The sequence below is a fragment of the Vicia villosa genome, linkage group LG5, assembly GCF_029867415.1.
Source record: "Vicia villosa cultivar HV-30 ecotype Madison, WI linkage group LG5, Vvil1.0, whole genome shotgun sequence".
NCBI classification, from domain to species: Eukaryota; Viridiplantae; Streptophyta; class Magnoliopsida; order Fabales; family Fabaceae; genus Vicia; species Vicia villosa.
Genome location: NC_081184.1, coordinates 11,822,154 through 11,836,250, shown reverse-complemented (window position 1 = coordinate 11,836,250; position 14,097 = coordinate 11,822,154). Strand labels below are relative to the sequence as shown.

Here is a 14,097-nt window from a genome sequence, read left to right as displayed (position 1 = left end):
CGAAGATGATGCGAGAGAAGTATGGCTGCCTCACATGTGTTGTTCTACGATGATATTGATGTTGATAGCCTTGTGTGGCATTGTGTTAAATACCTCTGTTTAGTAATCGCATAACGATGACGTAGTATGTGTTTGTTTCATGCATTGCATAATTAATGAAGATGATTGTTGTTATGAAGGATCGACATTACGAAGTTAGTCGTTGCCTTTATTTGGCATTATGAAGTTAGCCAATTGCCCACATATGGCATTTGCGGAGATTTTGGTACCACATGCATGACTTCGTGTCAGTAACATTGCATTGCACTTTGATTTGTTTGATGATGTGATGATGAAATGGTATTATATACACGATGTGTGTTTTATGATGAATGATGATGATGTTGTGAATGTGTTTGTAATCAATTATGAAGCATGACTATAGATTGTTAAACTTAGAATCTAACTTGATGTATCTGTCATATGCTTATAATTATGTCCTTTATTATATTTTCTTTGATATCTCATCCCTTCTGTTTGAATGTTACCTTTACGTAGGTAACGTGCAGGTGATCAGCACTAGGCGAGGTTAGACGTCGTGTCGAGTCGGTGTCATGCTCTGATACGTAACACCGGGGAGGGATGAACGTTTATTTGTTTTGATTGTTGCATTGTTGTTTTATGTAGAAGATTTTGAGAGTAGTGTAACTCTCTTTTGTTTGAATGATCATTGAAACTTTTGATGAGTAAAGATGTTACTGAATAGTTATGTTTTATTTTCCGCTGCAATAATAAAGAAGTTGATGTTTTGAAGGATTATAATAACGATGTTGTCGGTTCATCCGAAGTGTGTTATGTATCCATGTTTTATGAACTTGAGCATATGTGTTTTTAAGGTTGATGACGAAATAGCATCCTATTCTTGATGTGTTGTATTGAAATTTTGAATTACTCTGATTTATTTTATTAATTAAAATAGCGATGGGGAATAGGGTGTTACATTGTTCACTATCTTGATGCTTTTCTGAGAGCATTTTGAGGAACATATATGTAATTTTATGTGATGTGTTGGCAATTTCTTCAATGAGATGTCTAAATTCAGGAAAGTTGTAGTAAAAGCGGAAGTCTTCATCGGAGGGAACAAATAGGACGGGAGAGGAAAAGTTAAATAGAGTGTGATTGAAATTCATTTAGAAGTGTTTTTAGGGTTAGGGTTTAAAGAAATATCGATAAAGTGAAGTAATGAACTTTGTCTCTCACTATCAGTGACGCTTCTCAGAATTTTTTAGGAACATATATGTACATTTATGCGATGTTTTGCAAAAATCCTTTAGAGATTTAAGTCACTTGACCGTGAGATAGAGGTCATTATTGAAGAAAATGTTATGTAAAAAAAAATACTAACTTGTTCTTATGGGAGAATGTTTTAAAATAATAATCTCTTTCATTGCAAATTATAAGAAATTTTCATTCACTTATGTTCTTTTTTTGTGTAACAATGGAAATTGATAGTCTACTCAAGGTAACAGTGAACTATTAACACATAATAATTTTTATATAACTTTAACTTTTTCCCTCTTCTCCTTTATCATCTTCATCATAACATTAATCAACATTCATCTAAAATCCAGGAAATTCATCTCAAATCCCCCAAAAAAAAGTGAATGAAAATTTCTTATAATTTGCAATGTAAATAGATTATTATTTACATAAATTTAGCCATTATCATTGTACTTCACAAAGTAACACTATTAAAAAATTGAAGGATGCCCAATTTAATTGCAAGGATGGCGGTAGAATTTAGATAAACTCTAAGGTGCTTCTTTGATAAACTTCTTTTGGATTAATATACTATAATATTATGTGAATATCCAAATTGAGGGTAAATAACTTGATAGACTTTTATTTAAAATTATTTCTGATCGCAATGTAGAATATATGAATATGACATGATTGATTCTCTTTTTCGCCTTTAGGGCTCCGTTTTACTAGCTAGGGCATATTTGGATAACTTATGAAAACTATTGAATTTATTTGATATTTTATTTCATAAATAGATTAAAAAGACACACTTATAAGATACAACATTCAACTTAGGAAAATTTTATACTTAGATTTCATATAATCAAGAAATATGACACAACACCCAACTAATTCAAGCACTAATAAGCTCTAAGTAATCTTAAGACCTTGAGTAGTAAGACCAAATCCAAATGGAAACAAAGGATCATAATGAGAATCACCCACATTCATAGGTAATTGATCAACACTCTTAAACCATGTCCTTGGAAGCTTACCACTAAATCCATAATCACCAAACAAAACATCTGTAACACCGTAACCTTCACTACCAGGAAGCCATGCTGCAACAAGTCCTTCGATTATGTCAATATATGGTAACATAACCACGGGTCTACCAGTTATTAACACAACCACACATTTCACTCCGCTGCATACATTGTTTATTGTTTCTGCCCCATTACCTGAGATCGTTAAGTTTAAACTGTCGCCATTTGTTTCCGCATATGGTGTTTCTCCAACTACCACAATCGCATATGAAAAATCATTTGATTTTACATATTCGAGAGATGGATTCTCCTGATAGACTATCTCAGTGTCTTTGTCAACTGTATTTTTTATCGCACTCAAAATTGTCGTACCACTAGTAATGTTGTTGCCGCTAAGACCTTGCCATTTAATCGTCCATCCACCACATTGATAGCCTAGATTATCAGCATGAATTCCGGAAACAAGTATTTTCGAAGCCTTTTTAGGAAGAGGAAGCAACGGCTTATCAACGCTTTCACCGTTCTTTAATAGTACCAATGATTTCCTCACAGCTTCTCTAGCCAATTCTCTATGCTCCTGTCAAATTAGGTTGCATGTATATAGTTCTATAATTTTGTAGGGACTAAAAATATATTTAACTCGAAGTTAGTCGACTAACCTGGCTCCCGAGATGGTCGACAAGACTGTAATCAGCCAATGGTTTTTCAAATAGACCCATTACAAACTTGACTCTCAAAATTCTCTTCACTGCATCATTGATTCTTTTCATAGATACAACATTTGTTTTCACTAGTAAAGATAAGCCATCTATGAATTCTCGGAAGTCAGCTGCAGTCATTACCTACAGAATTACAACATTTACTATTAAAAAGACCATAGTTTATATGTAAAAAATCATTGGTTTATATGCAAAGAGTGTGAGTCTTTGTAAGCTTTAGAATATCAAGTTTGATTCTTGACGATTCATGTGTTGGGTCAGTTCATACCGAACTTTTACTCTGGCTTTAAAAGTGACCTCAGTAAATGGATCGTAAAATTGGTGTCCCTGAGATTAGTCAGTCCTAGGTGCGGACACAGAGCTTTCAGAAATGAAAAGTTTGATACCTAACTATAAAACTGCTACTCAGCAAAATTGAAAAAAAAATCATAGTTTACCATGTCAATACCGGCATTTACTCCGACTTCAATTGAATGTGTGTAGTTAGCATGAAAAGGTGAAGTTATCTTGTCAATTCCGAAAAAATCTGATATGACAAAACCCTACAAAATTTAAACACAAATTTTTAAGCATACATATACTGATAAACACCAATATTTGATATATGAATTGGGAGATTTAGAAGTGTTACTTTAAAACGGAGCGTGTTCTTGAGAAATCTTGTGATTAAATCGTAATTAGTATGCATTTTTTGTCCATTCAAGCTTGAGTAAGAAACCATGATGGTTGAGACACCCTTAATAATTGAGTCATAGTAAGCTGGCATGTGAATGCTAAGCAATTCATGTCTTGTTATAACTGTGTTATTCTCATTGATTCCTTTTGTCGTTCCACCATCACCAACATAGTGTTTTGCACAAGCTGCTACTTTCTTGTTTCCAGCAACATATGGAACACCCTTTTTTGAATTTGGAGGAGGATCACCTTGCAATCCTAGAATGATCTCGGTCATAGCTTGAACAATTTTATGATCTTCGCTATAACTTTCATAACATCTACCCCATCTTGGATCTCTACAAACCTATACAAACATATACATTATAAGCAAGACAGTCTTAAGATTTCTAACACCCTGTGTTGGTTAATCATAACTTAAATGTGACGAAATAATTAGGGGCACTATTTTACACACCCTCAAAGACGACCCTTATAAGATAGAACAATATTGTAAAATAGTGGTAATAACCATACTACAACGTAAAAGAATTTGAACAAACGACTATCTTTTGTAATGTGCGATTTGACATATATGTAATTTGATTATCTTAATTACCGCGATGCTAGGAGCAAAGAGATATGAAACTCCGGTCGCTCTTGCTTCAAGAGCAGTTGCATCACCAATCTTCTTCACTAGTTGAGGATCCCTGTAGATTCAAAGAAACTAAATCATCAATACAAAGAAACATAACAAAACATAATTGTTCTGGACGGCCTACAAGACTTAATAGGCAAAGGCCCAATAGCGTTGAAGTGCTAATATTGCAAGTCAGCTTTTTTTCCATCACATCAAAAGCTCAGAATGAGACTGCATCAAGCTCTAGCTCCTCATTTACCGATAACTTTGGTTCCATGATGGAACAACAATAAATATAAGTATAATGGTTATCTTTTTACCTTGTAGCACCTAGACCGATATTGTGAGGAAAAATAGTAGCATTATAAACATTGTTATGACCATGAACAGCATCAACTCCATATATTATTGGAATTCCAAGCCTAGTCGACAATGCACCTTTTTGAAACCGATTCACCATATCAACCCAGTCACTTGCAGTTGCATTATCCTTAGGAACACTTCCACCAGCACTCAGAAGACTCCCTGAAGTAATTTTTCATGCTGTTAAATATCATAAACCTTGGCGTCGCAGTTGAGATTCACAATGAATAATCATATTATTAACAAAAACTTACCAATGTAATACTTGTTCACTATATCAGCGGAGGCAACCGTGCGCTCAATTTGAAGCATTTGACCGATTTTCTCTTCCAAAGTCATTCTACCAACAAGATCCTTAATTCGAGTATTCAATGGTTGCTTTGGATCTTTGTATTTCAAATATTCAGTATCTGCCATAGCTACCCAACACTGCAACAACATAAGCACCAAAAAAAATATTCTTCTTTTCTCCATTTCTTCCTCTCAAAACAACTGCACAATGGTATTACAATAATGTTACTTTTCAATATAATAGACACAAAATATTCTGAACCTTATCTCAATAAAAAACAACAACCTTAGTTTTGAATTTGTTTAAAATTTTCAAATTTGATGCTAAAATCAATTGTGGACAATTTGTAAATATTATATTCAAATACTCATTACTAATGATTAGATTTTTTTTTTTTGTGTGGAAGAGTAGAAAAGCTTACCTTTTATATAGATTTTAAAAATACACATTATTCTTTTTATAATTAGTTAATTACTATATTTAATATCCAACTAATATGTCCAACTCAACGCCTAAAAATTATTCTAAATTTTAAAATATTAACGAATTATATACATATATATATATATATATATATATATATATATATATATATATATATATATATATATATATATATATATATATATATATATATAATTTGTAAACATTTAATGATACATTTGAGTTAGAGAGAGTAATTCATTAATAAATATAGTAATTAATTTTTTTTTCCTAAATGTACTTGCTATTTTATAATGAAATAATTTAGAGTTTATAAAAATAGAAGGCAAACTAAAAACAAACTCCACCATTTGTAAAATCAATATAAAAGGTAACTTTATCTACTATTAAAAAAAATCTCATCATTACTAATGTGTAATTGAAAATGGAATATTTACAAGCTGTCCATAATTAATTTGATCATCAAATTTGAAAATATAAACAAATTCAAAACTAACTTGCTAATATATATATATATATATATATATATATATATATATATATATATATATATATATATATATATATATATATATAATTTCTCTATCCATCACAAAAATTTGGTAATATACCTTTAATCAATCACAAAAAACTGTTTAATTTTAACATATATAAATGATATCAAAGACGTTTCTCTGAGAGCATTTTGAGGAACATATATGTACTTTTATGTGATGTATATAGGCAAAATCCTTTCGACAGTTAAGTCACTTGATCGTGAAATATATGTCATTATTAAAGTGAATTTTATGTAAAAAAATATACTAATTTGTTTGGATGGGACAATATTTTAAAATAATAATCTCTTTCATTGCAAATTATAATAATATTTCATTTGCTTATGTTCCTTTTTCTGAACTTGAGATAAATATTGATGATGTGATGATGAAGATGATGAATGAGGAGAGGGAAAAAGATGGAGCTTTATAAAAAAATACTATGCGTTGACAGTTCATTGTTATATTCAATAGACAATCAATTTCCTACCATCTATATTTCTTAAAAGCCCTAATTAGTGTCGTGGTACCTTAACTTAATTTAAGATTTCACCTTGGTCGTATATTTAATAAGTGTTACTTTTTAGTCCTTAAAAACAATACCATTAGCCAACATAGTCAATTTTGTTAACTTTTAACTTTAATTATCTTAGGGGAGACAATTTTATTGTGTATCCACCAAAGACTTTGTTATTTTTTTTAATTTTAACAATTTGATCTTTTATAATAAAATCAGACGGCTGAAAATTGATAATCTACTGAATATAAATATAAATTGTCAATACATATTATTTTTATATAAACTCATCTTCTTCCCTCTTCTACTTCACCATCTTCATCATCACACTTATCTCAAACCCAGAAAATTCATCTCAAACACAGAAAAAAATTATTTTAATATATTTTTTAACCAAACATGTTCAAAAGGTTGATTTGAGTTGTCAACACAACATTATAATGATACTGAAGTTTCTTAAGAGTGTCTACATGAAACAAAATTTTCTATTTCTTTCCAGTCACTTAATCACCCGAATAACCAACTATTTTCTTCCCATTCTTAAATTTGAAAAACATGTCTTCTCCTTCTTACATATCTTGCTCCTTTTAAACCCTATGAAACTCATCCACAAGCTCCAGAACATCGTCATTTGCATTAACAATTTATTCACAAGAATCATCGATGTCGGCGGGGAAAGATGTAACTAGACCACATATGTATTTTTAGGAACTAATTTGGTTTAACATTGAATGTGATTTTCTAGCGATTTCTTAAAGGATATGTCTGAACTCAAGGAAGTTATAGGGAAAACAAAAGTAGTTGTTGGTGGGAACATATATGGTTGAAGTGGAAAGGTCAAAAAAGTGGTGATTGAAGTCCATTGAGAAAGGTTTTTAGAGTTAGCTTTTTAAGAAATATGGTGAATGGAATAAAATGGATATTGTAGGTGGAAAATAGTGGTGAATGTGAATTTGTGAACAATGTTGTTTGTAACACCCCAATTTTACTTAAATTATTTTAATGATTATTTGTCATGTATACAAGGGATATAACTGTAGGCAAGGGTGGGGTTCCGATTATATACAAGGGATATAACTGTAGGCAAATTTATGATTGCATGTTAGGTTTGGGGGTAGACAATTTGTAGAGATTGTTCATTGTTAATGGAAATTGTATGCATTTGATGTGATCTTGATGCTTGGTTTGATGCATTTGATGTATGATGTTGATAATTACCTTGAAAAATCCATAAAAACTTGATGATTTTTGTGTGGGAAAATAGGGTTTTTGGGATTTTGAAGGGGGAAACTCGGAATAGCTTAAAATAGAGTTTTCTTGAAACTGCTACAGCAAGAATCAGTTCCCAGTTTGGGGGAACCGAGTTCCCAGACTCTCTGTATCCGAAAAATTGGAATTTTGGGGATGAGAACCGGTTCCAAGTTTGGGGGGACCGGGTTCCACTGAGTCGGAATGAAATTTTTCTTAAAAACTTCAAAGAGCCATAACTTTTGACTCGGATGTCCGTTTGAGGCGTCGTTCAAACCGTTAGAAAGCTAAAAACATTTCCTATCCTTTGATAATCATTTCCATAACAGTAGCCTAATATTTTGAGGGAAGAAATCCAAAATTATTAGTGATTTAGTATGTGTTTTGATACGAAGTATTGCGTTGTTTACGAAGACGATGCGAGAGCAGTGTGTATGCCTCATATATGATGTTTTATGATGATATTGATGTTGATTGCCTTGTGTGGAATTGTGTTGGATATCGTTGTTCGGTAAGTATCGTGTTGTTTACAAGATGATGCGAGAGCAGTATGGCTGCCTCACATGTGTTGTTCTACGATGATATTGATGTTGATAGCCTTGTGTGGCATTGTGTTAAATACCTCTGTTTGGTAATCGCATAACGATGACGTAGTATGTGTTTGTTTCATGCATTGCATAATTAATGAAGATGATTGTTGTTATGAAGGATCGACATTACGAAGTTAGTCGTTGCCTTTATTTGGCATTATGAAGTTAGCCAATTGCCCACATATGGCATTTGCGGAGATTTTGGTACCACATACATGATGTCGTGTCAGTAACATTGCATTGCACTTTGATTTGTTTGATGATGTGATGATGAAATGGTATTATATACCCGATGTGTGTTTTATGATGAATGATGATGATGTTGTGAATGTGTTTGTAATCAATTATGAAGCATGACTATAGATTGTTAAACTTAGAATCTAACTTGATGTATCTGTCATGTGCTTATAATTATGTCCTTTATTATATTTTTGTTGATATCTCATTCCTTCTGTTTGAATGTTACCTCTACGTAGGTAACGTGCAGGTGATCAGCACTAGGCGAGGTTAGACGTCGTGTCAAGTCGGTGTCATGCTCTGATACGTAACACCGGGGAGGGATGAACGTTTATTTGTTTTGATTGTTGCATTGTTGTTTTATGTAGAAGATTTTGAGAGTAGTGTAACTCTCTTTTGTTTGAATGATCATTGAAACTTTTGATGAGTAAAGATGTTACTGAATAGTTATGTTTTATTTTCCGCTGCAATAATAAAGAAGTTGATGTTTTAAAGGATTATAATAACGATGTTGTCGTTTCATCCGAAGTGTGTTATGTATCCATGTTTTATGAACTTGAGCATATGTGTTTTTAAGGTTGATGACGAAGTAGCATCCTATTCTTGATGTGTTGTATTGAAATTTTGAATTACTCTGATTTATTTTATTAATTAAAATAGCGATGGGGAATAGGGTGTTACATTGTTCACTATCTTGATGCTTTTCTGAGAGCATTTTGAGGAACATATGTAATTTTATGTGATGTGTTGGCAATTTCTTCAATGAGATGTCTAAATTCAGGAAAGTTGTAGTAGAAGCGGAAGTCTTCATCGGAGGGAACAAATAGGGCGGGAGAGGAAAAGTTAAATAGAGTGTGATTGAAATTCATTTAGAAGTGTTTTTAGGGTTAGGGTTTAAAGAAATATCGATAAAGTGAAGTAATGAACTTTGTCTCTCACTATCAGTGACGCTTCTCAGAATTTTTTAGGAACATATATGTACTTTTATGCGATGTTTTGCAAAAATCCTTTAGAGATTTAAGTCACTTGACCGTGAGATAGAGGTCATTATTGAAGAAAATGCTATGTAAAAAAAAATACTAACTTGTTCTTATGGGAGAATGTTTTAAAATAATAATCTCTTTCATTGCAAATTATAAGAAATTTTCATTCACTTATGTTCTTTTTTTTTGTGTAACAATGGAAATTGATAGTCTACTCAAGGTAACAGTGAACTATTAACACATAATATTTTTTATATAACTTCAACTTTTTCCCTCTTCTCCTTTATCATCTTCATCATAACATTAATCAACATTCATCTAAAATCCAGGAAATTCATCTCAAATCCCCCAAAAAAAAAAGTGAATGAAAATTTCTTATAATTTGCAATGTAAATAGATTATTATTTACATAAATTTAGCCATTATCATTGTATTTCACAAAGTAACACTATTAAAAAATTGAAGGATGCCCAATTTAATTGCAAGGATGGCGGTAGAATTTAGATAAACTCTAAGGTGCTTCTTTGATAAACTTCTTTTGGATTAATATACTATAATATTATGTGAATATCCAAATTGAGGGTAAATAACTTGATAGACTTTTATTTAAAATTATTTCTGATCGCAATGTAGAATATATGAATATGACATGATTGATTCTCTTTTTCGCCTTTAGGGCTCCGTTTTACTAGCTAGGGCATATTTGGATAACTTATGAAAACTATTGAATTTATTTGATATTTTATTTCATAAATAGATTAAAAAGACACACTTATAAGATACAACATTCAACTTAGGAAAATTTTGTACTTAGATTTCATATAATCAAGAAATATGACACAACACCCAACTAATTCAAGCACTAATAAGCTCTAAGTATTCTTAAGACCTTGAGTAGTAAGACCAAATCCAAATGGAAACAAAGGATCATAATGAGAATCACCCACATTCATAGGTAATTGATCAACACTCTGTTGCACCCCAAAATTTGCCCTCTTTATTTGAGCTATAAGTTAATAATGACGTTTATTTCGTCATTCAAATTGGAGAAAAAATAATAAAGAGATTTAAGAAGATATGGTGTGAAATGTGGTTTATATAGTGAAATACGAGAAAATTCATAAGTCCTATCTGGAAGATGATATGAGCTGAGTTCCCGCGTATCCCCGACTGTTTCGACGATATCTACAACTTTCGTGTTTGGTTCGAAAGCCAATTCTTTGAGGAAGGTTGTCAGATTTATAAATTTCTGGAGATTTCACGGTGAAAAATGGTGCTGAACCGCAGGTTTTCGGACAATAAAAAATTCATATCTCACAATCCGCTCATCCGATTCCCTCGAAAATTTAACTAGAGCTCCGTGTCATCATTACCGAGATTTCATATGTTCGGACCGAAGACCGATTATGCACTGAAAACTCCCAGCATTTTGAAGAACATTGTAATCTTTCGGTAAAAAGTGCATTTTCGGGTATGTCGCGCCAAGTTTGAAAATTCATAACTTCTTCGATTTTTATCGTATGAAGTCCATTCCGGCGGCATTTTTTCAGAAATTTCGTTAGCTTCGATTCTTTGTCACACGTGCTTGTTCAGATTTCGAGCCGAAGGATGAGTTTTATCGAGTTCTTTGAGCGGTACGCACAAAATTCTGCACAGTCGCACCAGATGAACCGATTTTTCTCGTCATTCAAACGCGCATAATTTCCTCACCGTTTGTCGGATTGAGACGATTCTCGCGGCTACGAGTCACAAATTTAGTCATCTTCGAGATGACGTTGGTCCCGTTTCCGGATTTTGCATCGAGTCACATTTCCCCGAAAATAAGCAAAAAGAGATACGTCGGGGGCATTTTTGACATTTCACCACTTACCCTATATAAACAATTTTCCCTCCTTTTTTCTCATAACTTCACTTCACCCAAAATATTCAAAAACTCCCTCTTTATTTTCTCTCAAATTCCTAGAACCAAAAACTACAAAATCACCAAAATTCTTCTATGAATATCAAGAATCATCAAGAATATTGAAGAACAAAATCATCAAAGCTCCAAGGATCTTCTTCCTTTCTCTTTGCTTGCGCCACGAACAGCCCCAACAGTCGCTCCCTCCGCTCTCCGCGCGTCGCACCGTCACCGACCACCTCCCTTCGTATCGCGTCGTTGGTGATCTCTTCTTCTTTTCCTCTTCATACTCTTGGTAATCCTCTTGTTCCTATTTGCTGGATGCTATGAAATTGATTACAATTGCTTGTTGTTGATTGTTCGTAACAAGGATCATGGAAATTGAGTTGAATAAAAAGTGTTAATGAAAATGAACGTGTTGCTTGTTGGTGACTGTCGCTTGATTCATGAACATTGATGTTGATTAATAATTGATAATTGAACATGAATCTTGGACTGTTGATGATTATTGTGAATATTCATGGATGATGAGGACTGTTGTTGTTAACATATTCTTATACTTGAATGTGCACTCTAAGTGCTTGATTAATTGGCTATGAGATTTTTGTGTTCTAAATTGTGAGATGTGTGCTGATGTGTGGTTGATTAAGTAAATAGTTGCTGAATTTTCAATGATAGAGCTTGTTGTTGTTGGTATGTGAGCATGATTCTTGACATGAGCATGATAAAATGATGTTGATAGTTGTTGGTACTAGTATTGAGAGTGAATTCAAGTATAGTTGTTATGTGCTAATGATGAGTGATTGTTGATGATGTTTATGTTGAATTGATTTAAATATGAGAGTTAGTGTTGACTAGTATTGATGATATGTTTCAAATGATCATGAACTTAATTGATGTACACTAGATTCTTGTTGAACCGATTAGGAGAGTTGTGTTTCCTTGATTATAATTAATGCCATGAGCTTGATGTTGTGGCGGTGTTGATTAAATGTGTTAATGTTGATTTTTAGAATTGAAGCTTGTTGAAATTCAATTGTGGAGCATACTGGTGACATAGACTTGTTAATTTGATACTTGATCATGCATTTGGAAGTGATTCTTGGATAAATATAATGCTGAATTTTCCATGGAGTTTAGAGAGTTTAAGTGCTATACTTGTTGTTGGACTCATAGTTCGGATTGCTCATGAGTGTTATTGTTAGTGTGTTCATAGATGTGCTAAGTCTTGAAAACTTGCTGGTTCATGTGGAATATAGTGTTAATCTTTGAGTGTTTGTTTCATAAAAGTGCTTAGGAAAATATGAACAAAGTATAGTTGAATTTTTAGTTGTTGTTTGTTGCATATGGTATGATTTTTGAGGTTAGTTGGGACTGTGTTGAACATGAATAATGCAGAATTCTGGTTGTGTAGTTGTTGGTGCATTTCATCATTATTTTGACTCATGAAAAGTGTAGAAATTAAAGGAAATTGCTGTGCATTTGGCTTGTGATTAAGTTGTTGATACAAGGTGGAAATGGAGTTTATTTGAATGATTAATTGATGCTATTAAGTGCTGAATTTTTCTGTTATGACATGCATGCTATCTTCTTTTTTTTTTTCTTTTTCTTTCTAAATTTCGCAAATGGACGCGACGCGTCGGCTTTCGTTGAATTTGTCATATTTTTCTTATCGCTTTGAATTTTTGCAAGTATGAATAATGTTTCTCAAGTAGAATAATATTTTTGGAGCTGTTAGTGAGGTTTATTTTCGGTTTTGGATGACTTTTTTTACCGTTTTTGCTACTGTCCCGTTTCGAAAGTCGTGCCTCCGGGCCGATTTAATAAATTCCGACTGCATATTTGAGTTCCTTGACATATCTTTAGCTTACCATGAAATTTTGGTTCGATTCCGACAAGTTTAGTTTTTATCGTCTTTACCCGATTTTACCGTTTCGGTGTACCTTTTGACTTGTAAATACTTGCTTTGGTTTTCATAATACCTGTGTACATATTTGACCAACATTTGAGTGGTATTTCTAGTTGTTATCTTACTTTCGTTTGATTTATGTTTAAAAAGTGTGTTAATGTCAAATTTCCGATTGCGGTGTCTTGTTATCTCTAACGTGTGTACTAGTATGCAAGGCAACATGGAGGCTCTGGTCGATGCCCGCTCTCGTGTTCCGCTTTATTTGCGGGACACGACATTTATCCTCTCTCTGATTCGCGTTTCTACACGCATCCTTTATCATTATACTTGCTTGTCCGGATTTCTGTTTCCTTGCAGGTGTATGGTATTCGTTGTGCCCGATGCACACGTTGGCGCGTGATTTACTTTCATCGCGCCGACTCTTGATTGCTTATGCGGATTCTAATCGGAGTGCTGACATGTTTGCTGTTGCTTTTGCTAGCTCGCTCGCGGGATCCTAGTTTACTCACTCTCCTCGCTTTAGCTTACGGATCATCATCCGTTTGGTATTGATTCCGTTTCATTTTATTTCTCTTGCACTTTATCGCTTTCTCGCATCATCCTTTAACATGAGAAGTAGGACCTAGACATGCATCTGGCCAAGCCCTCGAAAGAGGCTCTGTTTGTGTTGGTGTGTTTATATTTGTGCTTTGCGGCAGGGAGTCACGGTGTAATAAGTCCTATATGGCACTCCGTTAAGTCCTCATGAAAGGCATGCGGTCAAGGGTTCGTAATCAACCCCCGCCTAGTCTCATCGAG

The 14,097-nt window shown here is 33.2% G+C and overlaps 1 protein-coding gene across 1 annotated transcript; it reads right to left on the bottom strand.

Annotated features, from left to right (window-relative positions):
• Positions 1-2,151: 2,151 nt before the first annotated feature.
• On the bottom strand, positions 2,152-5,117 carry LOC131604209 (uncharacterized). Its single transcript, XM_058876668.1, has 7 exons — positions 4,898-5,117; positions 4,601-4,805; positions 4,260-4,350; positions 3,618-4,007; positions 3,424-3,528; positions 2,927-3,109; positions 2,152-2,844 (listed from the first exon to the last, which is right to left on the bottom strand). Exons 1-7 carry the CDS (start codon positions 5,115-5,117, stop codon positions 2,152-2,154), a joined length of 1,887 nt encoding a protein of 628 aa, XP_058732651.1.
• Positions 5,118-14,097: the final 8,980 nt, after the last annotated feature.